Source organism: Pelodiscus sinensis, chromosome 1 (assembly GCF_052426305.1).
Source record: "Pelodiscus sinensis isolate ZL-2025 chromosome 1, ASM5242630v1, whole genome shotgun sequence".
Lineage (NCBI taxonomy): Eukaryota > Metazoa > Chordata > Testudines > Trionychidae > Pelodiscus > Pelodiscus sinensis.
In genome coordinates this window covers 351,027,125-351,051,890 of record NC_143052.1, presented here as the reverse complement: position 1 = coordinate 351,051,890, position 24,766 = coordinate 351,027,125, and the positions used below count along the sequence as shown (strand labels likewise).

Here is a 24,766-nt window from a genome sequence, read left to right as displayed (position 1 = left end):
GGCACCATTTTTAAATGCTGGCTTGTTCTAACCCCGTGCCGCGCGGCTACACGCGACACGGGCTAGATAGTTCGAACTAGCAAGCCATTCCGAACTATCTGTACGCCTCGTGGAATGAGGTGTACAGATAGTTCGGAATGGCTTGCTAGTTCGAACTATCTAGCCCGTGCCGCGTGTAGCCCGCGGCATGGGGTTAGAACAAGCCGGCATTTAAAAATGGCGCCAGCCGGCTTATGCAAATGAAGCCCGGGAAATTCAAAACTCGGGCTTCATTTGCAAGTGCGGTATGCCTACATTACCCCGCTAGTTCGAACTAGCGGGGTAGTGTAGACATACCCTGAGTGACCAGCAGAGTTGATGAGATGCCGCCTACTATTCACCCATTCAGGATGGGAAGGGAGCTCCGCATATAACCTCTGAACTCAGGTCTGACCTGACCAAGGGCAGCAACTGTGAGTGGGGTGCAGAGAAGGGTTGGGCATGTGATACCCATTTATGATATCACTTACATTACTGAACTTGTGAGCCTGAGAGCAAAGGACATGGCCCAATTTGCTTGAAGAGGGAGGTTGACTTGTGGTTTGGTTATGAACTCGGTCTGTGCTGTTCTCAAGTTAATGACACGTTGCTTCCCACCCTCTTTTATTAAAAGTCTCTTTCTGCGCTCAGACTCTGTGTTTGCGAGTGTGCGTGAATTTCCCAGGTTACTGGGTGGGGACTTGAGCCAGTTCGGAGTGGGATGGATGGAAAGGAACCCCAAGATATTCAACCAGGCCCTGGCCGCTGCTGGCGCTACCTGGCAACAGTATACACAACAGGGATTTCCATTCGATTCACTGATTCTCAGGAGCTTTCCCCAGGCGCTATAAACACTGCCACAGCCTGTCTGACAGACACAGGGACTGTCCCCACCCAGAGCATTCCAGCTTGGCTCAGCGGGGTCAGAGGGTGGCGGCTCTCCAGATTCTGTGTTAATGGCTGTGGTAAGTGCCCTGCTCCAATTGCATCGATTTCACTTACAGTAATAGGCAATCTCAGCGGCTTGAAATGTTTCATGTGTGAACCATGGGAGCTGCTCATTTTATTCTCATCGACAGTCTCACTTATTTTGTGAAGTCTCCCAATGCCTTAGGACGCCAGGTTCCTGCTCTCTGAGTGCAGGGGTTGCAAATGTTGTGTATGTGGGATGGGATTTTCCATGAGTGAGGGACACAAACCCCAGTGCAAGTCGCCTTGTGTCCTCTACTCCCTGCGGCACTTTTCTGAGAGTGCCATTGACTTGCCGGGGGCTGTGTGTGGGAACAAGGAGCCTAGGAATGGCCAGGCCACATCTGAACTCTGGTCTGTCAACACCGATAACTTCACTGACAGTCCCTAGCCTCACACGCTGGACAGGAAAGGTGCCAGTTACCCTGGAAAAGCCGGCACTGAATAGCCTATTGGTAGTTTATAGCCCATGGCAGGGGTTGCTGTACGCATTGAAAGTTGACAGTCCTTACCTGGAACTCCTGGGCTACGTCTAGACTAGCACGATTTTCCGCAAATGCTTTTAACAGAAAAGTTTTCCCGTTAAAAACATTTGCGGAAAAGAGCCTCTAGATTGGCACGGACGCTTTTCCGCAAAAGCACTTTTTGTGGAAAAGCGTCCATGCCAATCTAGATGCAGTTTTGCGCAAGAAAGCCCTGATCACCATTTTCATCATTGGGGCTTTTTTGCGCAAAACAATACCACGTTGTCTACACTGGCCCTCTTGCGCGAAAGCATTTGTGCAAGAGGGCTTTTGCCTGAACGGGAGCACCATAGTATTTCCACAAGAACACTGACAATCTTACATGAGATCGTCAGTGTTCTTGCGGAAATTCAAGCAGCCAGTGTAGACAGCTGGAAAGTTTTTCTGCAAAAGCAGTTGCTTTTGCGGAAAAACTTGCCAGTCTAGACGCAGCCCTGTAGTTACCGGGGACATGATGCTTGTGTTGCTGTGTCACACTTCTGCCTGCCAGGTACCCTAAGTGGGACGTTTGAGCACTTTGTCTTTGCTCCAGCAACACTGAATTCCAATGTGGGGTTTGCTAGCTCACTTAGGCCAGTTGAGCTGAGAATCTGGAAGTCCCGCAAGGATTTTTCATCGAAGTACTGACTCTACCCTGTCTGGAGAGCAGTGGCAGGGAGGGCCATATTGTCTCTCAGGATGTCACATGTGTCTTGATAATGGTTTTCATTGCAGAGCGTGTGGGAACTAAGCAGAACCTGCCCAGGGCATCATGCCAACCTGCAATGAAACCAACATCAGTCGTACAATTTTCCTCCTGGAAGGCTTCCCTGGGCTGGAAGCTGTTGGCCCCTGGATCTCCATCCCATTCTGCTGCATGTATGTCATGTCAATTTTAGGAAATGGTCTCATTCTGCTTGTGATAAAGACACGGAAGACCCTCCATCAGCCCATGTACTTATTCCTTTGTATGTTGTCCGTCACCGACCTTGGTTTATCTGCTTCCACCTTGCCCACGGTGCTCAGCGTCTTCCTGTTTAACACCAGAGAAATTGACATTGATCTCTGTCTAGTCCAACTTTTCTTCATTCACACTTTCTCCAACATAGAATCCGCTGTACTACTCGCCATGGCCTTTGACCGCTTTGTTGCCATATGCCACCCACTGAGATATGCTTCGATTTTAACCAGTGCCAGGATAGGAAACATTGGGCTGGCGACAATAATCAGGGCTTGTGGTCTGCACATCCCAACTGTCCTTCTTCTCAAGAGGTTGCCGTACAGCAGGATTCAACCTCTCTCCTATTCCTATTGTTTGCATCCAGATGTGATGAAGGTGGCCTGCGCAGACACTACACCCAATAATTTCTTTGGTTTATTTACAGTGCTTTCTACTCTGGGTTTGGATTCTGTGCTCATTATCTTGTCTTATGTTATGATCCTTAAGACAGTGCTGAGTTTCACGTCCTGGCGTGAGCGTCTCAAGGCCCTGAACACCTGCATCTCCCACATCTGTGTCACCCTGCTGTTCTACATCCCACTGGTCAGTTTGACGATGATTCACAGGTTCATGAAAAATGCCTTTCCTCTGAGTCAAATTCTTAGTACATATCTCCACCTCATCTTCCCCCCTGTGCTCAATCCCATTGTGTACAGCATAAAAACCAAAGAGATTCGTAAACAGATCACAAAGGTTGTTCAGAGCTATTCCACTAAGAGATTCCAATAGGGGCACTGAATTGGTTTGTCTCATCTGTTTACATAGGGACCTACACAGTCCATTATATTCAAGAGATGCTGTTATTCTGAGCCAGTGAGGGCTAAGCATCCAGCCAGCTCATTGAACTAAACACAACATTTAAGAACATTATAGATAAGTATTGGGAATACTTGGTATAAAATAAATTTTGAATGTATGTCTGTATTGTGAGCGAATCAGAAGTAGTTAGAAATTGTATTAGTTTGTGTTTACCTATGTCAACAATATGATCAATGTAACTTGCATATTGTAATTTTTGTTTCCTGTCTGTAATGTTTCATAATCATAGTCTATTGATTCAGATATCAAAAGGCATTATTAACATTGAGATGAAAGTTGTGGTATAATAGAATCATGGAATACTGGAAATGAAAGGGACCTCAAGATGTCATAAAGTCCAGTCCCTTGCCCTCATGGCAGGACCCAGTACCCCACCATCCCTGGCAGATGTCTATCCAACCTGCTCTTAATATCTCTAATGATGTAGATTCCACAACCTCCCTAGACAATTTATTCCAGTGTTGGCCACCCCGACAGGTCGGAAGTTTTTCCTAATGTCCAACCTAAACCTCTCTTGCTGCAATTTAATCTCATTGCTTCTTGTCCTGTCATCACAGGCCAAGGAGAACAACTTTTCTCCCTGTTCCTTGTAACAGCCTTTTAGATACTTTAAAACAGCTATCACGTCATCTCTCAGTCTTCCCTTTTCTAAATTAAACAAGTCCAATTCTTTCAGTCTTTCCTCATAGCTCATGCTTTCTAGACCTTTAATCATTTTTGTTGCTCTTCTCTGGACCTTCTCGTGTTTCTCCACATCTTTCATGAAATGTGGTGCCCAGAATTGGACACAATACTCCAACCGAGGCCTAATCAGCACAGAGTAGAGTAGAGGAATGACTCGCCCGTGCGTTACTTAGCTCAACAACTGATTCAAACCAGGAAGTAAATTCCGGGACGCGGTTGTTCAAACCAAACCTCTTGGTTCGAACTAACATTACTCCTCAAAACCAAGAGGTTTGGTTCAAACAACCGCGTCCTGGAGCGCACTTCCTGGTTCGAATCAGATGTTCAGTGGAGTAACGAGCGGGCGAGATTATGCTAATGAAGCATGGGATATTTAAATATCCGCTTCATTAGCAATTTTGGTTACCTAAATTTGCATCCTTCACTCGGACTAGGGAGCAAATGTAGATGTACTCCCACAGAGTCTCTGCTGTGATCATTTTCCAACACGAGACTTATCAGCTGAACTTCAGTTGTAAAAGTACTTTTGGGGCCTGATCTTTACTTGTTTATGTCAAGGGCAGTCAAGGATATCTCCAGGTCTAGTCTCATGGAAGAATTTGCAATTCTCATGGAAGAATTTGAAGAAAATCTACATATGGGCTTCCCCTTGGTCTATGACTTTTTACATGAATTCCAGAAGGATTTCTATGAATAAACAATGTTGCAATCTCTGGTATGAAACTGACCTAAGAACTTGATTCAGATCTTTAGGTATATTGATCTTGTAACCACAGTAACTCTCTTTTCTTTTTAAAATATATCTTTTATTAATTAATGAGAAATGGCTGTGAGCATGAATTTGGAAAAAATATGCCATGACCCATTGGGCAATAGATTGGATCTTTTGAGTCTAGTTCTGATGAGTAAGATTTTAAATAACCCTCACTCTATAGACTTGTCTGGCAGGATGGCAGGGAGACAAAGGCTGCGTTGCTTAATGGGAAATGTATTTTGACTTTTTGGTTCCCAGGCAGAAGCTACTGATTAGATGAATTGAATTATGAGAAATTATTATTCTCGGTATACCACTCAGGTGTGTTCAATGGAATTCATATGAGGAAGAAGGAGTTTTATTAGAGGAACACTACATTCAGTCATTTCTAAACTAACTAGCAAATTGACTTGCTAATTCTGTATTTGGAGATTAAGTGTTGCTGTTTTGGCTGAGGATACACCATATTTTTCACGCATACAGAGGTCGAATCCCTACTCTAAGGGCAAAACTTGATATACTTTTAATCATGGCTTTGCTACTGATGACTATGTCCAAATAAAAGGTAATTTTCTAGCATTATTACATTGCTCTTTATTGTAAATAATTGTTATTCATAGTTACTGATTTGTTACTTCCTTAATAGGCCCTTCTTTAATACTTCTTAATAGACCCTTCCCCTCTGTGCCAAGAAGCCTTCTGTAAGTTCTCATCTTCATAGATTTTAAAACTAGAAGCAACATAATGATCTAACATCACCTCCTTTGTAACATGCCACAGAATTTTGCTTTGAAATTGGTGTCTCAAGCCCCAAAACTTGGGGTTTAAATATAATGGATTTGTTAGAAAGAGCCACAGACGTCACCACTGTCATATGTTCATTGCCGTGGTCTTTTATAGATTTCCTCCGTCACCCAGAAAATTTTGGATCCGAATCTTTCCACTCAGATCCCATTTCTGCAAAGCTAGGGGAGTGACTAGTTGCAAATATTACTTAGTTCTTTTCCTTCTTGCAAACCCACAGCAAAGTCTATTTGTTAGCCAATAGGATTGGGTGTATGATTAGTCAAATGGGCCCATGTGACTTAGCTTCTGTCACATTACTGGATTTTAAGGGGAGCAGCCAGATCACTGCTGCACCCAACGGGGATGGGGGGTTTGCCCCAAAGTCTGCGCAAAGGGGGCCATTTGCAGTGTCAAATGAAAGCTTACGTTCTACTGATGCTATGTATGCTATTCACGTACTTGTGTGATGTCTGTATGCGGAGTTATGAATATAGACTCTGCTTTTACTGGGAATGTTCTCTGCCTCACACAGAGCAATGGGCTCTGGATGGCCTGTTATGAAGAGCAATTGTTCAGTCAGAATGTATCTGGAAAGCTGCAAACCATCCAGGGCTTAATGGCTGCCAGCATGTGAATCAGAGATCGGTCACTCGCCCATGTGACCTGCTCTGGCCAGGAGGACACCACGAGAAATATATAAGGCCATGAGGCAGACTCCATCTTGTCTTCAATTCTGCTCCTGATCCCAGGTGCAGCCTTGTGAGGGACAGAAAGTCAGGAAGAATTGTGGACCCATCCTGACATAGGATGCACACCAGAAACTTTTAAGCCAGTAGTTTGTAACATCTCTGCTGAGAGCCTGCATCAAGAACTCGGTGATTGGTGCATGTGATGCATTTTCTTTAACATCTTTGCTCTCCACCTTTTCTTTCTTTTATTAATAAACCTTTAGATTTTAGATTCTAAAGGATTGGCCCAGTGGGATTTTGTGGGTAAGATCCAAAGTGTAAATTGACTGGGAACTGTGGCTGGTTCTTTGGGACCGGGAGAACCCGTTCGGGGTAGGTGAGATTGGATTCTATACACACCCACACCTGTGTTAGGCCCGGGGCTGATTGTAGCACAGGGAGAGCTGCGATGTCTGAGGGGTTTTGCTCTTGAGGCTCCCTGCTGGCTGGACTGGCAGCTGAAGCGCTCGGTGTGACTGGTTTGTGGCCTAGTTGGGAAAGGCCTCCAGTCTGGGGCTGTAAGGAGCCCTGATTTTGAGCAATTTGCCCTGAGTGGAAGCTCTCAGCGGTGCCCAGACCTGGCCCGGTCCGTCACAGCTTCTGATCACTGTTTGGTTGACAGTCAAGTGACTCATCTGTACTCCTGAGAGTTCTGATTAGTATCCACGTATTTGGCAGCTGGGGTGCCTATAGACCTATCTACAGTTACTTTATGGGGTTCCATGTGTCTCACTGTGACTGGAGAGAAATGCACCCTCCTATCTGTTGTCAAGACTGAACAGAGTCTCCATGAACCCACTCTCAGATCTGGGCTAGTCTTCTGCCACCTTGCCTACTGTGCTGAGTGTCCTTTGGTTCAATATCTGAGCAATCTGCTTTGACATGTGTCTGCTCCAGGGCTGTGTCTAGACTGCATCCCTTTTCCGTAAAAGGGATGCAAATTAGACACATCGCAATTGCAAATGAAGTGGGGATTTAAATCCCCCACACTTCATTTGCATAAAAATGGCTGCAGCTTTTTTCCAGCTCAGAGCTTTGCCGGCAAAAAGCTCCAGTCCAGACGCAGATCTTTCGGAAAATAAAGCCTTTTCCAAAAGATCCCTTATTCCTCTTAAAATAAGGAATAAGGGATCTTTTGGACAAGGCTTTATTTTCCAAAAGATCCCCGTCTAGACTGGCGCTTTTTTCTGGAAAAGCTCCGAGCTGGAAAAAAGCGGCAGCCATTTTTATGCAAATGAAGTGGGGGGGATTTAAATCCCTGCTTCATTAGCAATTGCGATGTGTCTAATTTGCATCCCTTTTACGGAAAAGGGATGCAGTCTAGACACAGCCCAGATGAATATCATCCACACCTTTTCCACCATTGAACCTGTTGTGCTGCTGGCCATGGTGTTTGGTTACTTCATTACCATCCGTAACCTCCTGAGATACGCATCCATCTTAGCGCCCTCCGTGATTGAAAAGATAGGGTTGGGGTCACAATATGGGCTGTGGTCTGTAGGCTGTGGGCTCCTTGTGTTTGCAGCAAGATATAATCAATGTGGCACAGTCAGACAGGAGAGTCACTAGTATTTATGACTTATTCCTTGTTCTTTCCTCGGTGGTTCTGGACTCATTGTTACTTGTCTTATGTTATGACCCTTAGGACTGTATTGAGTATTGCCTCAAAGGAAGAGCATCTGAACACCGGTATCTCCCGGTGGCGGGGTGTACCAACCCTGCACTGAACGAGCAGCATTTAGTCAGGCAATCCGGGCATGCTCTGACTCTAGCCCAGGTATAAAAGCCAGGGGAGAGGCTCAGTATGGACTGGTGGTCGGAGGAGAAGGACATCTGTTTGTAACTCCTGAGCAGCAGCTGCTAGCCATTCGAGTCAAGAGAGGCTGAGGCCCTGATGACAGCTGAGTCGCAACCCCCGCAGATTCCCAGGGATACGTGGCCCCCGAGAAGCCAGAGGACCCAGCTGCTACATGGGACGCCGACCCGGCAGATCTGGTAGGAACTGGCCCAGGGAGGGTGCAGGAGCGTCCTCTCCCACCCCGAGATTCTCAGCGTGTTGCAGTTGGATTCCCCGCCGAAGGGGTGGTGGACCGTTCTGACACTCACCAGGCCCTGGGTTGGGACCCAGTTGGGACCCAGCCCCTCCCCCATGACCTTGGTCTAGCCCCACCTTAAAGGGCCAGGCTTTGACTTTAACTTAGGCTACGTCTAGACTGCAAGCCTCTTTCGAAAGAGGCTTTTTCGAAAGATACTTTCAAAAAAGCCTCTTTCGAAAAAGAGCATCTAGACTACAACCAGCACTTTCGAAAAAGCAAGCCGCTTTTTCGAAAGAGAGCATCCAAACTGCGTGGGTGCTCTCTTTCGAAAAAGCACAGTTTGCATTACATAGCGCCATTTTTCGAAAGAACACTTTCGAAAAAAGGCGTCCTTCCTCGTAAAACGAGGTTGTCCACGGTCGAAAAAACTGCTGTGTTCTTTCGATTTACTTTCGAAAGAACGCAGCAGCAGTCTAGATGCAGGGGAAGTTTTTTTTTTAAAAAAAGACCACTTTAAAAAAAAAAAATGTATTCTAGTCACACCCTTACTGACTCCAGCCATTGGGCCATCAAGCCCTGCCTTAAAGGGCCAGCCTTTGACTTTGATTGCCTGAATTGGGCCAGTGTGCCGACCAGCCTGGTGTTAAAGGTCCAGCCCTGGACTTTAAGGCACTGACTCTGGCTATTGGGCTGTCCAATAGCCCGATGTTAAAGGGCCAGGCTCTGACTCTGATGTACTGACTTTGCCTTAGTAGGCCTTCCTACCCTGCTTCAAAGAGCCATGCATTGACTCTGGCCATTAGGCTATCAGGCCCCGAGGAGAGGGGCCTACCCACAGGTGTTTTACTGGTCGTGCGGGGTGGGTCACAGACTCAGACAGCCCAGGGACACAGGATCCTACCCCTTGGGAAAGAGAAGAGAGGACCGCCCCATGACACTCCCATATCTGATTTGTCTTGATGTTCTACATCCCGATGATCAGTCTCTCTATGATTATCAGGTTTGAGAAAAACAATCTTCAAATCACTCACATCCTCATCACCAGTGTCCACTCCTAGCCCAATGGGGTGACAGTGCCGTCTCCCCTGGCAATCAGGCAACACAGTGATGGGGGCTGTGAAAGGACACAGCTGGGAATTCCCTAGGTGGGTCTGCTTTTCCATCGTTGTCCTTCCCTTGGAAAAATAAAATCTTCCCCCTTCTTTTCCCCTTGCAGTGCCATGTGATCAAAAAGGAGTCATTCACCCTGGGCTGTCCCTCAAAGGCAGTTCAGTATCAAAGATCAAACTTCCATGTAAAAATGCTGAACACAGGGGCACACGATTTATTTACTCAGATTTTTGATAGGGCCGTCACTCAGCGAATCACAACCAGCATGGCGAACAGCTGCAATGTGCCGAGAAGGAAAGCCAGCCCGGGGATTCCAATCAAGGTGATGGCGGAAGTGTTGACATTGCTATTGGTGGGAGCTGACAAGGGTGGGGCATGTTTCTATTGTCCACCCACCTTTACATAACCCAGGAATAAAAATGTTGATGGTTATGAGAACCAGTCCCTTATTCCCCAGTCCCAGTGGCTGTCAGCACTCACATGGGAACATCCGGTGACTGGCTTATAGCTTGCAAGAACTCGTTGGGGGATTGGTACATTGAAGTCTGGCGTGTCACTGTCAAGGAAAATATGGGATTTATTACAAAGGGGAAATCTGAGACTTAGGGGCCAAGGAAAATGTTTTCCATTGTCCAGTCATCCGGGGACATGTCGGACATTAGGATCATAGAATCCTAGGGCTGGAAGGGACCTCAGGAGATCATGGAGTCCAACTCCTCGCCCAAAGCAGGACCAATCCCAACTAAATCATCCCAGCCAGGGTTTTGTCAAGCCAAGACTTAAAAACCTCTAGGGAAGGAGATTCCACCCCCTCCCTAGGGAACCCATCCCAGTGCTTCCCCACCCTCCTAGGGAAATAGTTTTTCCTAATATCCAACCTAGACCTCCCCCACTGAAACTTGAGACCATTGCTCCTTGTTCTGCCATCCGTCACTACTGAGAAACAGCGTCTCTCCATCATCTTTGGAACCTCCCTTCAGGAAGTTGAAGGCTGCTATCAAATCCCCCCTCACTCTTCTCTTCTGCAGACTAAATAAACCCAAAACCCTCAGCCTCTCCTCATAGGTCATGTGCTCCAGCCCCCTAATCATTTTGGTTGCCCTCCGCTGGACCCTCTCCAATGCATCCACATCCTTTCTATAGTGGGGGGCCCAGAACTGGACACAATACTCCAGATGTGGCCTCACCAGTGCTGAATAAAGGGGAATAATCACTTCTCTAGATCTGCTGGCAATGCTCCTCTTAATGCAACCTAATATGCCATTCGCCTTCTTGGATACAAGGGCACATTGTTGACTCATAACCAGCTTCTCATCCACTGTAATCCCCAGGTCCTTTTCTGCAGAACTGCTACTTAGCCAGTCGGTCCCCAGCCTGTAACAATGTTTGGGATTCTTCCGTCCCAAGTGCAGGGCTCTAAACTTGTCCTTGTTGAACCTCATCAGATTTTTTTGGCCCAATCTTCAAATCTGTCTAGGTCACGCTGGACCCTATCTCTGCCTCCAATGTACTTATCTCTCCCCCTAGTTTAGTGTCATCCGCAAACTTGCTGAGGGTGCAATCCATCCCCTCATCCAGGTCATTAATAAAGATGTTGAACAAAACTGGCCCTAGAACCAATCCTTGGGAGACTTCACTTGAAACCGATCGCCAACCTGACATCGAGCTGTTGATCACTACTCATTGGGCCAAACAATCTAGCCAGCTTTCTATCCACCTTAAAGACCGTTTATCCATTCCATACTTCCTTAACTTGACATTGGGGACCTGTAGCCATAGCTATTGGGGCCAGAGAGGTAAACTGCTGTCATGTATCTGCAAAGCACAGACCAGAGAATTTCCCTCAGCAATTCTAGTGTTGAATCCTGCACCTTGTGGCTGAACTAGAGAATATCATTGAACTAGGTGCCAACTGCTGCCCAGCCAAATTAAACAAATATGAGTCACTCCCCCCTTCAAAAAGTCATAAGATTGGTTTAAAACGATGAGATTTTAAAATTTACTAATGTGTGGTTCGTTTTCACGTTGCTTTGGCCATGTCTGAGCCTTTGGGGTCACCTATGTCTAATTTTTCTGCAACTCATTTTTAAAAATAAGCTCTTTTAAACAAAATTGAACACTGAGATTCCACACAAGGTCAGGATCCCAGAAGTTGGGACTTTCAGAGAGAGGAAATAGTGCGAGACTCCCAATAAAATCCCAGGAGCTGGAGCCGAGCACCCACAAACAAAAGCACGGAGGGTTAGTTAGTGGACATTTGTAGTCACACTGCCCTCGGCTACTGAGCCTCTGATGGTAAGGAGCAGGGTTACACCACAGACAGCTGGACTTAACCATGACAGGGTCACCAGGTACCTCAGGCACAGCTTGCAGGGTGTCCTTCGCCTGGTTCAGGCATGCACACAACTAGATAAACAAGGCCCAGCACATTCCAAATAAAAAGGGGTGGGACCCACGCTCTGCTCCAAATGCCTCCTGTTGTTCCCAAACAAATATATAAAACGTGGTGAGGAGGAGGAGGGAAATTTTTTTCTCTGACACCTCTAAAGCAATGGGGGTGAACTGCAGAAAAGGCAGTATGGGTTGGACATTAGGTTTAGGACCCTACCCGGGATGGGTTGGGAAAGGAGCTGGCTGTGCCTCAGTGGGGGAGCTAAGGCCCATTTCCATCCCTTTGCGTTGCCGGGGCAGCAGAAATGGATGGGACCCCTAGTGGGGAATAGGGGGGGGGGGGCTGAATCAGTTGCCCATTCCTGTGTGTCAGACCCTCCCTCATACACACAGCTCTGCTCCACCTCAGTGGGGAGTGGACCCAGCAGGTGTGTGGCATCAACGGGACTGTCTGACTGGCTTCTCCTGAGGCTCCTGCATTAATCCTCTTTCTGATACGACTCAGTCACAAGTACCTGGCTGAGGGCAGGTGTCTGTGCCTCTCTGATAGCCGCTGGCCACAGCTGGCACAGCCCATGGATCACGCAGCACCCTGAGTGGTCAGGAAGGGCCAGGACTGTGACTGCAGAACAGCCCTGCAGCTTTTTTCATGGTCCCTTGGTGTTTAAGCAGCGACAGGACAGTGACAGGCCTGGGGTCATGGGAAACAACAGCCACCTCTCTTCTCTGTATTGACTGTACTGACAGGAATTCTGAGGTCAGAGCAGCCACCAATGTGGTTCTTTAAAAGCCAGTGTCCCTCCAGCTCCCTGTCTCTCCACGAACACAGTCACTTTTCTAAATGGTTCTGGCTGACTTGCTGTCCTTCCCCCAGTGTCCTGTGCCCGTTCACCAGTGGGTAGAGAAAGACATTGCACTAGATATTAGACCCCCATCTGAACCTCTTCCTATGGAGTGGAGATCAGCAGCTCCTGCTGTTTGGATGTACAGGTCCACCATGAAATATGTGTCCCTCGTGTCAACACTGCCGGAGCCAGGTGACGAATGGAACCTTCACTTGACGAACACCCGGATGATCCTGGCGCGCAGGTGTTTGCTTTTCACGCTGTACACGATGGGGTTCATCAGGGGCGGGACCAGCAGGTAGACATAGCCAATGAGTATCTGAAGCGAGTGAGAAGAGTCATTCCCGAATCTGTGTATCACAGACAGGCCGATCATTGGTGTATAGAAGAGCAGGACGGCACAGAGGTGGGAGACGCAGGTGTTCAGGGCCCTGAGGCGCTCCGCTTGGGACGCTATGCTCAGCACTGTTTTGAGGATCATCACATAAGAGAGGAGGATAAGCAAGGAGTCCAACCCCACCGTGGAGACTATTATGAACAAGCCATAGATGCTGTTGACTCTGATATCCGAACAAGCCATCTTCATGACCTCCTGGTGCAAGCAGTAGGAGTGGGAGAGGACGTTGTTTTGACAGTATCGGAACTGCTTCAGGAGAATGGGGAGTGGTAATATTAGGACCACCGCTCTTAGCACGGACACCAATCCCATCTTGGCTATTCTCGGCAGGGTTAAGACGGAGGCGTATCTCAGCGGGTTACGGATGGCGACAAAGCGGTCAAAGGCCATCAACAGGAGGACAGAGGATTCAATGAATGAAAGTGAGTGGATGAAGAACAGCTGGGCAAAACAGGCACTGAAGCTGATCTCCCTAGCGTTAAACCAGAATATGCCCAGGATTGTCGGCATGGTGGATATCGATAAGCCAAGGTCTGTGATGGCCAACATGGAAAGGAAAATGTACATGGGCTCGTGCAGGCTTGGGTCTGTTTTTATAATGAATAGAATGACTGAATTGCCTATTATTGAAATAACATACATTAAGCAAAAGGGGATGGAGACCCAGAGATGGACGTGTTCATGTCCAGGTATCCCAGTGAGACAAAACACTGCTGAGTTGAGTTTGGTGTCATTGACAGCTGACATCATGTACAGGGCAGGTCTGAGGATTAATGAACTTTACTTCCTGAAAGAAAAAACATAGCAGAAAATAGATGATATTTAATGAGACATCTTCTTCCTCTCAGTGCAAAACTAGAAAACTCAGCAAAACATAGTCTTGGATTTATATCACTGATAGGAAGATTGGCACTGCTAGACTGGATCAAACCTGCAGTCCATCTCACCCAGCATCCAGTTCCAAATGCCACAGATTGAAATAATCTCCTCCCATGGAAGGTTTTGTCCTGCAGCCCACCGGTTAAGCATAGTTTGTGGTGTAATTCAGGAAGGCTTTTAGCCCTTTGAGGACTTAAGGACTTTTTAGAACAATCTTCCCTACTGCAGTTGGATTTCCTGGTTACCCTTATAAATATCCAGTCCTTCTTGGAATCCTACTAAACTTTTGGCCCCATTGATATCTTGTGGCTAGGAGTTCCACAGCCCAATTTAATTATAATAATTTCAGTTGTGTGACACCAGATTTACCTGGTGCATCAGAACAAAGCTCTATCCATTTTTCCTTACCAGATGCTCCCGGTGACACACTCTGACCCCAGCGAATCCCTCCAAGACAGGCTGAAGGGCTTTGCCTGGCCAGCGCTGACTGGCTCCAGAGAGTTCGATCATCCTACAGGCTTCTCTTCAGCCTCACAGGACCTGCATCCTCTCCCCCTTAAGGGTCTGTAGACATCTGAGAAGTTACAAGGAAAAAAGAGTTAGTTCATTTGGATGATCATCCACATGTGGAATAAATGTTGTTATATGCACCAGTTCATGTATGAAAGTGCACCACCAGTAGAAACACATGCTGCCCACTCTGGGCATTCTGCTAATCTACTGGGTAGCATTTGACTCTTTCCTGGGTGGCCACTCAAGCGCTCAGCCTATACTGAACACTTCTGGGCAGGGAAGGGTTGGTTTCAGGCATAGATGAATAGTACAAACGCTAGATCTGCACTAATATTAAGTCAAGTATGTAAGATACTTCAGCCATGCTTATTTAAGAGGCAATGCTCATACATTATACACAGCCACTATTACACTTCCCTTTCCTGCACCTCAGCTCTACTCTTTGCTGCAGGACAGAACAATGGTCCTGTGTTTTAGGACTTTCTGAACGTCTAGCTCCAGTACAGCAGAAGTATTTTGTCATACCCCTGAATGCATCACACATAGCCTCTGGTCAGTGACCAGGAGACAATATTATCCTGCTGTTCCACAAACCCTTTGCAAGTGTAACCGCCACTGGGCAGATTTGAACCTAGAACCTCTGAAGCAGAGTATAGGAGCCTCCATCCTCTGAGCTAAAAGCCAACTGGCTCCCAACTCATGCTGTAGAGGTCTCTTGGTCTTAATTGTTGCTGTGGTCTAAGTGCCACTGCATGGTAACCGCACTAGGGCTATGTCTACACTGGTGCGATCTTGCGCCAGAAGTATGCAAATGAGGCTAAGCGCAGAATATTGCTGAGCCTCATTTGCATACCTAATGAGCCGTCATTTTTGCAGAAGATGCTCTTGCACCAGAAGGAGCTATCTACACTGCCCCTTCTTGCGCAAGAAAAACCCTCTTGCGCCATGCCGTTATTCCTGAAAATAATCAGCGTAACAGCATTGCACACTGCAGGAAGTCCAAGGGGCACCCGCTCCCTTCGACTTGCCTTACTCCTCGTGAAAGCAGGGCTACCAGCATCGACTGGAGTGCACCTCTCAGTCTGAATTGTCTTAACTAGATCCGCTAATTCGAACCCTGGAAGATCGACAGCAGCAGCTTTGATCTTCCTCTGGAGTGTAGTGTGGAGCACATTTTGCATAGCTTTTTCCGATTCTTTTGTCGGAAGAGACTTTTCCAACATTTGGCCCATCTAGACTGGGCCAAATGTTGGAAAAAACCATCTTTCAGAAGCCCCCTTATTCCTCATGGAACGAAGCATACAGGGGTTTCTGAAAGAGCATGTTTGCTCTTGCGCAAAAAAAGCAGAAGAGCAAACACATTCCCTGGACATGGAACAGTTCTTCCAGGATACCTCTTGTATCCCGGAAAAAAAGGTGTAATCTAGGCATACCCTTAAAGACCAGAGAGCGGGCAGAGATGCCAGTAGCCCTGTAGTGCTGAGGGGTATCTACAGGACAGAAGTTCTGGTACTTTCAGACTACAAGGAAACCCAAAATATGTCTTATTGCAGGGCTGTCCTTAGGATTTTAGGAACCCTATTATTAAACTGGTGTCCCTATTCCCGAGGGCAGCTGGGGGGGATAATAATTTTTTTAGAAATGCGATTTTTGCAATCTTCAGCAACACACTAAGGAAATATTTTTAAAGCCCATTTTAAACTAAGGTCCTGTGGACTGACAAAGTAAGTTCAGAAACTGATAGCATATACCTGGGGTCGACCAATGACTGCAAAATGGCTTCGCTACCACCTGAATGGCTCTTTCCCATGGTCAGTGGTCCTGTTAGTAGCTCTGGTGGCTTTTTCTCTTTCAGGTTACCTAGGTCCTCTCCAGAGGAAACAGAGCCACAGACCAGGGATAAGAAGCGGCAGGTGGGTGAACATTAAGACCCCAATTTGGGGGTGCCCTGCACAGCAGCGTATTCAGCATCTAGGTAAGGACGGGCCTGTCCTATCAGACTTGTAACCACAGAGAAAGGCCGCTCCGAATTCCTGCCTTCACAATGCAGCCAGAGAATACAGCCCTGGAGGATGAAAATGATCAAGACATTTCCAGGAGCAAATAACACTGAGACGATCTGGGAGCCAGGCACCGATATTCTGGGTGGTCTCCTCTCACTCACTGTCTGGCAGGGTCAGGCGCTGAGCACGGGGTCATCTTGAAATGCGACCCCTGGAGAAGTCCCACTCCAAGCTCATGACAATCTCAGAGTTCTGTGTAGCTTGAATAACCCATCGCGCCACATGGCCACGTGGAGCAGGAGGGTTCCCAAGCTACCCAGCACTGCCCTCAAACCCTGTCGCTGAGTCACCCCAACAGCCCAGCTGAGTCCTCTGCCGCTGCACAGCACAGCTGCCAATGCAAACAGCCTGCAGCCTTTGCCCTGCACTTGGCATGTTACAGACAGTGAAACCTGCCAACGTACCCAGTTCCTGCTAGAAGGGAGTTGCTGGCACCAGAGGTCTTCACCCTGAAGCACAAGGAGTCATCGGAGAGGTTGCTCGGGCAGCAGGCAGTGTGTGTTCAGACAGGGAGGCAGCTGCCTTTATGCAGCATGTTTGTACCTTCCCTTGGGGCCACTTGGCCATCAGGGAACCTCAGCTGCTTGGCTTCATGTGCAATAAACTGAACTCCTGTCGCAGACAGTGGCACAGTGCAGGAGGCCAAATCACAGAGGCTGCACCGTGATCCTGGCTAATTGGGCTGCCTTGTCAGCCCTGCTGCAGGCTCTGGGCTGTAATCTGGGCTTGTCACCATTGCTTGTATGGTTTCCAACTGGGGGCTGCTGAGTGTTAACAATGATGCTGTCACTGCTGTCATCGTGTTGACATGACATGACAGGAGATAGGACCAGATTTAGAACATAAGAACGGCCGTACTGGGTCAGACCAAAGGTCCATCTAGCCCAGAATCCTGTCTGCCGACATTGGCCAGCACCAGGTGCCCCAGAGAGGGTGGACCGAAGACAATGATCAAGCGATTGGACAGTGTTTATGTTCCTTTCTATTTATTTCACTAGGATTGGACTTCCACTTCTTACAAGATGACTTTTTGTCCCTTGCTGCTTCTTTTACATGGTGGTTAAGCCACGGTGACTCTTTTTAAGGTCTCATGCTATATTTTTTAATTTGGGGTATACATTTAAGTTGGGATTCTATTATGGTGTCTTTACAAAGTTTCCATGCAGCTTGTAGGGATTTCTCCCCTGCAGCCTTCTTTCCTGCATTACAACCTCAGGGTGCAAGAGAGAGACGGGAGATTCTACAAGGCTCCCTACATGGAAAACTCCCTCAGATTATACCAGGAGGAAAGGTCCTTTCCCTTCTCCCTGAGGAATGGAAAGGGGGACCCAGGATCCAGGGACCCCCAAAGTTAGGCACAGATCTCAGTGATACATTGGTAGCTCGGCCCAGCCACCCTCTCCCGCTCCCTGCTAGCACAGGCTGATCAGAGCTGTGCTACCAGGCCCTGTCCCAGCAACCTCTGCCCATAGGACCTTCCAAAAGGGGGTTGTACAGAGTAGAGGGGGCTGCAGAGAGATGGGAAGGCTGGTGAGAGTATTTGGTGGGTCCCATTCCCCAGCCAGACACTGGTCAGGGAGATTTGGACCTTTCCATACCCAGAGTGAAGCCAGAGATTATCCGAGCCACCTTCATTTATGATACAAGGAAGAGGCAGATGCAAAGCCTCCCATTAATTTTGTAGATCCAGGCAGCTGAAGCTGGGCAGCAGCATGGCCACTAAGTTTTCAGAGAAAAATGGTCCATTTGCTTTAAAAATTCACTGCAGAGAAAGGACAAAAACGAGTCTGTCAAGTGATTATAATTATGATTTATCATTTGTTGTGATGAATCAGGCTATTAAAGAATGAAAGAAAATGATTCATTTACATATTTGAGGGATTTTTTTCAATATTTTCCAAAACTATTGATTTCATTTACAACACAGAATATGGACTGTGCAGTGTTCATTTCATATTTATTTTTATTTTAAACGTTTTGCAATTTAAATCACAGAAGAAATAGCATTTTTCAATTTGCCTAGTACAAATAATATAGTTCAATCTCTTTATCAGGAAAAGGAAATTAATAAACGGAAATTATATACATATTAATATCCATTCCAAAATAAAACAGTGTAAAGGTTTGGTGCCTACAAAGTCCACTCAGTCCTACTTCTTGTGTAGCCAATTGCTCAGACAAACTAGGTTGTTTACACTTGTAGGAGATAATGCTGCCAGCTTCTTGATTACAATGTGACCTGAAAGTGAGAACAGGTATTGGTGTGACACTTTTATAACTGGCATCACAAAATATATTTACATGCCAAATATGCAAATGATTTGTTTGTCCTCTCAGGATTCAACCACTTTTCCAATGGGCATGCATCCATGCTGATTGTGGGTTCTGTTAGATAACAATTCAAAACAGCATAGACCAAGGCATGTTCATTTTCCTTATCTGAGTCAGGTGTCAATAGCAGATTCCTAACTGTTGGATAGAATGCTATACTTATCGTTAGATGTCTCATATTGGTACATTCCTTACATTTTGTCAAGTGTGCAGTGAAAGTATTCTTAAAACAAACAGCATGTTCTGGGTCATCAGCTGAGACTGTTCTGACATGAAATATATGGCCGAATGTGGGTAAAACCGCAGGAAACATACAATTCTGCTGCAAGGAGTTTGGAAATAAATTGAATTAATGCATTACATTTTTAATTAACATCGTCAGCTGGCCAAAGCACAAAGGGCATGCAAATATTTAGCGTTTCTGACACGTAAACGCCTTGAAATGTGAGCTACAAAAGTGCCATGCAAACTCCTGGTCTTATTTTGAAGTGAAAGAGGCAGCATTATCTCCTGTAAATATAAACAAATCTAATTCTGTTAGGGTGCATTTACACAGCACCCTTAGCTCGAAATAAGCTACGCAATTTGCGCTATGTGACTTGCGTAGCTTATTTCGATGCTATTTCCAAATACCTTATTTCATAATGTGGTAATGTCTAGACAGCACCAAATTTCAAAATAATTGAATATTCTGAAATTCCGGGTGGCTTACCGGGATGTCGGAATAAGGCACCCATTATTTCAACATCTATTTCGAAATAACAGGCTGCTTCAATAGACGCGGAGTAGCTATTTTGGGATACTTCCGTACCCCAAAACAGCTCCACAGTGTAGACTGTGGACGATATATAAAACATGAACCCTCTTTCTGGGGCTATATTGTCAGGTTCCTCTAAAACAGAGGCTCTTCCACCCTTCTGCTCTACCCCTCCACCAATCTCCTTGCCGGGGTGTGTGTGTTTTGCAGCAATGGTTCACACTTGCCTCATCTCTTCCCACTAGGCCTTCCCTCAGCTCCTCCACTTCTCCTGAGGTTCTGACCCAGGCCAGGGCAGAGCTGGGTTGTGGTAAGAGCTGCCCTGAGAACTCAGGCTGCTGTGGCCCTGAACTCGCCACCTTCCCTGAGAGATGCATCCTCAGGGGCAGGGACACAGGGTGGGAGCTTTTTTCATGCCCCTCCCTCCCAGTGTCCTTGCAAGGGCATGTGGAGGCTCTGGGGTGCTTCTCTGTGGCTATGGGTCCCTGGAGAATTCTAACCACAGCCTGGCTCTAGCTCCTGGGCTGCAGAGGGGGGAGGGCTCGGTGAAGGAGGGGGGGGAGAGAAGCGTTGGAGGAAGAAGAGGAGCAGAGGGTAGGGACTCCAGCGGGAAGAGAAGGGGAGGGGCCACAAAGGGGGCAGGGCTCCAGCATGGATCCCTCTTTTCCTTTTGGGAGAAGGGAGCCACCCAACACTGACCGGGCTGGGCTGGGAGAGGAGCTAGACGTGCCTCTGTGGGGGAGTTGAGGCCCATTTCCACCCCTTGGCGTTGCTGGGGCAGCACAAGAGGAGAGTAGGGTGGGGGAATAAGGATGCGAGTCTCTTCCCAGGACTCCAGGGTGCCAGAGCCTTGCTCGTACACACAGCGCTGACCTGCCTCAGTGCGGGGGGAGGGAATGCCTGACTGGCTCCCCCTGGCTCTCCTCTGGTACTCCTGTCTCTGACAGAACCTCCTCACACGGCCCTGGCTGAGGGTGTAGGGGAAGAGTATGAGTCTGTGCCCCTCAAACAGCCCCTGTTCATACCTGGTGCAATTCGGACCACACAGCACCCAGCATGCTCAGTCAGGACCCCCAGTGTGACTGCGTTGGAGCGTGGCAGTTGTGACAGGCCGGGCCGTGTCTGGGCACAACTGAGGGCGTCCGCTCAGGGTGAATTGCTCAAATCTGGGGCTCCTTACAGCCCCCAGACTGGTGACCTCTCCAAACAGGCCACAAACCAGTCCCACAGAGCGCTTCAGCTGCCTGCCTGAAGCCTCCTGAGCAAAACCCCTCTGACACCCCAGCAATATCCGTGCTCAGATGGCCCCGGGCCTCATACACAGGTGGGGGGTCCTAGCACCCAATCCCACCTACCCCGAACAAGTTCTGTCCGGTTCCAAGAAACCAGCCTCAGATCCCTGGTCAATTTACCCTCTGGATCCTACCCACAAATCACGCTGGGCCAATCCTTTAGCATCTATATCTAAAGGTTTATTATTACAATAAAGAAAAGCATGAGAGTAAGGTTATTAAAGTACAGTACGTTACATGCACCGAATCTCCCAGTCCTCGATGCAGGCTCTAGCAGAGATGTTGCAGCTGCTGGTTTAAAAGTTCTTGTTGCACATCCTAGGGTCAGGATGGGTTCACAGGTCTTCTGGGCTCTTCGATCCCTGCAATGCTGCCTCTGGGATGAAGTGCTGAGCTGAGAACAAAATGGCATCGACCACATGGCCTCTTTATACCCCCTTCCTGGCCTCTTCTGGTCTCAGCTGGTCACCTGGTCCTCAGCCTCTCTCTGCTGGCAGCTCTTGAGTTTCCGCCCTCATGCTTTAGGTGTGTCCCTGGCCCATCAAGGGCCATTGTTCCACAGGGCTTCACTACTCAGCCTGTCCATAGCAATGCTCAATCACATTCCGAGAAATATTCAGCTTCCACACAGATTACAGATTCCTATTTACTCACACAGACATTATACACTCACATAAATAGCGTACACAGGATCAGCACACAACAAGCTCCCATTCAATACCCCACATGGCCCCCTTCTATATCATTGTTGGGGCCAGCACCCCCACCTATGGGTGCAGCCACGATCCGGCTGCTTCCCTCAAATTCCAGTAACGTGACAGCAGTTTTTTTCATGGCCCATGGGTATTTAACCAACGACAGGACAGTGACAGGACATGGAGAAGGAGAAATAACAGGCGCATCCCTTCGTTATGTTCTGGATCAACAGGAATTCTGAGGTTGGTGCGGGCACTGATATAGCTCTGTATGGAGTAGTCCTATGGCTCACCCCAAATACAGTCACTTGGTAAATCCTACTCCCTGCCTTGGTCTTCTTCCCCCAGTGAACTGTTTTTTCTCATCAGTTTCCCCCCACCCTCCATTCCTGCAGACCTTAGAGCACTCGGGAACTTCTCTCTACTGAGTGGAGATTGGTAGCACATGTTGTGCTAAATATAAAGATCGAGTATGGAATAGGGGGCCATGGAATGTATTTTTATTTCATGTGTCACCCACGCTGGATCTGGGTGATGAACAGACCCTTCACTTGGTGAACATCCTGATGATCCTCGCACGAAGGTGTTTGCTTTTCACGCTGTACACGATCGGGTTCATCAGAGGTGGGACCAGCAGGTAGACGTAGGCCATGAGAATCTGGAGCAAGGGAGAAGAGCCCTTCCCAAATCTGTGTATCACAGACAGGCTGAGCATTGGTGTATAGAAGAGCAGGACGGCGCAGAGGTGGGAGACGCAGGTGTTCAGGGCCCGGAGGGTCTCCGTGCGGGATGCGACGCTCAGCGCTGTTTTGAGAATCATCACATAAGAGAGGCAGATGAGCAGTGAGTCCAAACCGACTGTTAAGAGAGTAGTAAACAAGCCATAGATGCTGTTGACACTGATGTCCGAACAGGCCATTTTCATGACGTCCTGGTGCATACAGTAGGAATGGGAGAGGACGTTGGCTCGACAGTATTGGTACCGTTTCAGGAGAAGGGGGAGTGGGAGTATTACAACCACCCCTCTTACCACACACACCAGTCCCATCTGGGCTACTCTCATCAGCGTTAAGATGGAAGTGTATCTCAGCGGATCACAGATCGCAATGAAGCGGTCAAAGGCCATCAACAAGAGCACAGAAGATTCAGTGCATTGAAGGGAGTGGATGAAGAACAATTGGGCAAAACAGGCATTGAGACTGATCTCCCTGGAGTTAAATAAGAATATGCCCAGTGTGGTTGGCACGGTGGCTATCGATAAGCCAATGTCTGCAACAGCCAACATGGAAAGGAAAATGTACATGGGCTCATGGAGGCTGGGGTCTGTTTTTATAATGAACAGAATGAAGGAATTTCCTGACACTGAAATAAAATACATTAAACAGAAGGGAATAGAGATCCAGAGATGGGTGTCTTCATGGCCAAGTATCCCAGTGAGGAGAAACACTGCATGTGTGAATTTGGTGTCATTGCCAGCTGACATATTGTACTGGGCAGATCTAAGGAGTTCAGAACTTTCCTTCCTAAGACAAAAAAGAAGAGTAGATTAATGATACATAAGTCGATAGCATTCTGCCTTTCGTGCAATTCTAGAGATTCCCAGGTGCTCAATGAAGATCAACAAAAATATAGTCTAGGCTTTACCCCACCGAAAGGAACATAGGTGCTGCCGGTCTGGATCAGACCTGTAGCCCATCCAGCTCACTTTCCAGGGGCTAGTATCAGATATTGGAGAGGAAGGAGGAGGAAGCCCTGCATTAGGCAGATATGAGACAACCGGGACACAGGAAAGATTCCCCCAACACCAAATAAGCAGTCATATTTTGTGGCGTAAATAAGGAAAGATGAGAGCTTTTTCCAACACATTTTTTTTTAAATCCTCTGTCATTGCATTTACTGGTTACCCTTTTAAACATCCAGGTCCTCTTTGAATCCTGCTAAACAGCTGGTCCCATGGATATCGTACGGCTGGAGTTTTGCAGCTTATGTGAGCACTGTGCGTTGTTACAGTTGTGTCCTTCCCACAGACACCTTCCTAGCTCTTCACTTCTGCATGACGTGTGGACACACAGAGCAGCTGTATGGGGAAAATGCACATCGTTTTTATCTGCTCTGCACTGAAGCTATTTCTAAGCATGTTTCTTTGCCTTATGATATGGGTTTTTCTATGTTCTCACTTCTGAGAATCAAAATTATGCTCCTGTCTTTCTGCAGTGTCTGGGATACATTCTTAGGGATAGGTTCTTGATTCAATACCACTGACTTCTATGGCAACATTCCAGATTTGCATGTGTAAATTCAATCAGAACTGCACTTGATTCACTTTCCTTTACCAAATGCTCCCAATCATACACTCTGATCCCTAAGAATCTCTTCAGGGGAAGCTGAAATGTTTTGCCTGGCTCATGATGTCAGAATCTAGCGATGTGGATCATCCTACAGGCTTGTCTTCATCTTCATAGGACCTGCTTCCTCTGCCCATGCAAGGGTCTATAGATATCTGGCAAGTTGCAAGCTAACATAGTTACATATCCAAGTGGGGAAGGTCTTGATGTCACAAACAGGTGAATCGTGCAGATACCAGGTTTTCACTATGCTCCACTTGAATGTGGAAATTACTTCTGCCTTGTTCATGCAATGGGTGATGAGCAATTATTGCATACAGCCACTTTTACACTCCCCTTTCCTGTACCTCCCCACCGCTCTCCTGAAGCAAAGACCAGTAATTCTGTTCTCTCCTGACTTTTTGGACAGTCTTGCATGAGTAATGCAGCCCATTGGTGTTCCTGATTCTGAATGTGTTAGAAACTGCTTCTCGTAAGTTACCAGGTGTCATGCCACTGTGCACTGAACAAAGAGTGAATTGCACAAACTCATGGAAATGGAACTTCATTTCCTACTGTTCTCTCTCTCCAACTATCGATATACAATACTATTCTTACAATCCATCCCACCCAGGAATGGCACTGTGTCAGACATGGAGCTGAGCTGCCTTTATAAATGCCCGTATTAAACCCAGTTCATGGGATGTTTTGCTATATAGCTAGATTGGGTTAATATCGGGGGTATTTATATGAAGGCTAGGGTGTGTCTATGCAGCATCCTAAACTCAAAATAAGATACGCAATTTGCGCTATGCAAATTAGGTATCTTATTTCGAATCTATTTCGAAATAGCTTATTTTGAAATTTGGCAC

General features: G+C 47.2%; 3 protein-coding genes across 3 annotated transcripts; 1 reads left to right on the top strand and 2 right to left on the bottom strand.

The window, feature by feature from the left end:
- Positions 1-2,262: 2,262 nt before the first annotated feature.
- On the top strand, positions 2,263-3,219 carry LOC102456566 (olfactory receptor 51G2-like). Its single transcript, XM_006132524.3, has one exon. It carries the CDS (start codon positions 2,263-2,265, stop codon positions 3,217-3,219), a length of 957 nt encoding a protein of 318 aa, XP_006132586.3.
- Positions 3,220-12,851: 9,632 nt separating this feature from the next.
- On the bottom strand, positions 12,852-13,808 carry LOC102456814 (olfactory receptor 51G2-like). Its single transcript, XM_075921493.2, has one exon. The coding sequence runs from the start codon at positions 13,788-13,790 to the stop codon at positions 12,852-12,854; it is 939 nt and encodes a 312-aa protein (XP_075777608.2). The 5' UTR covers positions 13,791-13,808.
- An 8,309-nt stretch (positions 13,809-22,117) lies between these two features.
- LOC102457055 (olfactory receptor 51G2-like) lies at positions 22,118-23,079 on the bottom strand. Its single transcript, XM_006132526.3, has one exon. The coding sequence runs from the start codon at positions 23,051-23,053 to the stop codon at positions 22,118-22,120; it is 936 nt and encodes a 311-aa protein (XP_006132588.2). The 5' UTR covers positions 23,054-23,079.
- Positions 23,080-24,766: the final 1,687 nt, after the last annotated feature.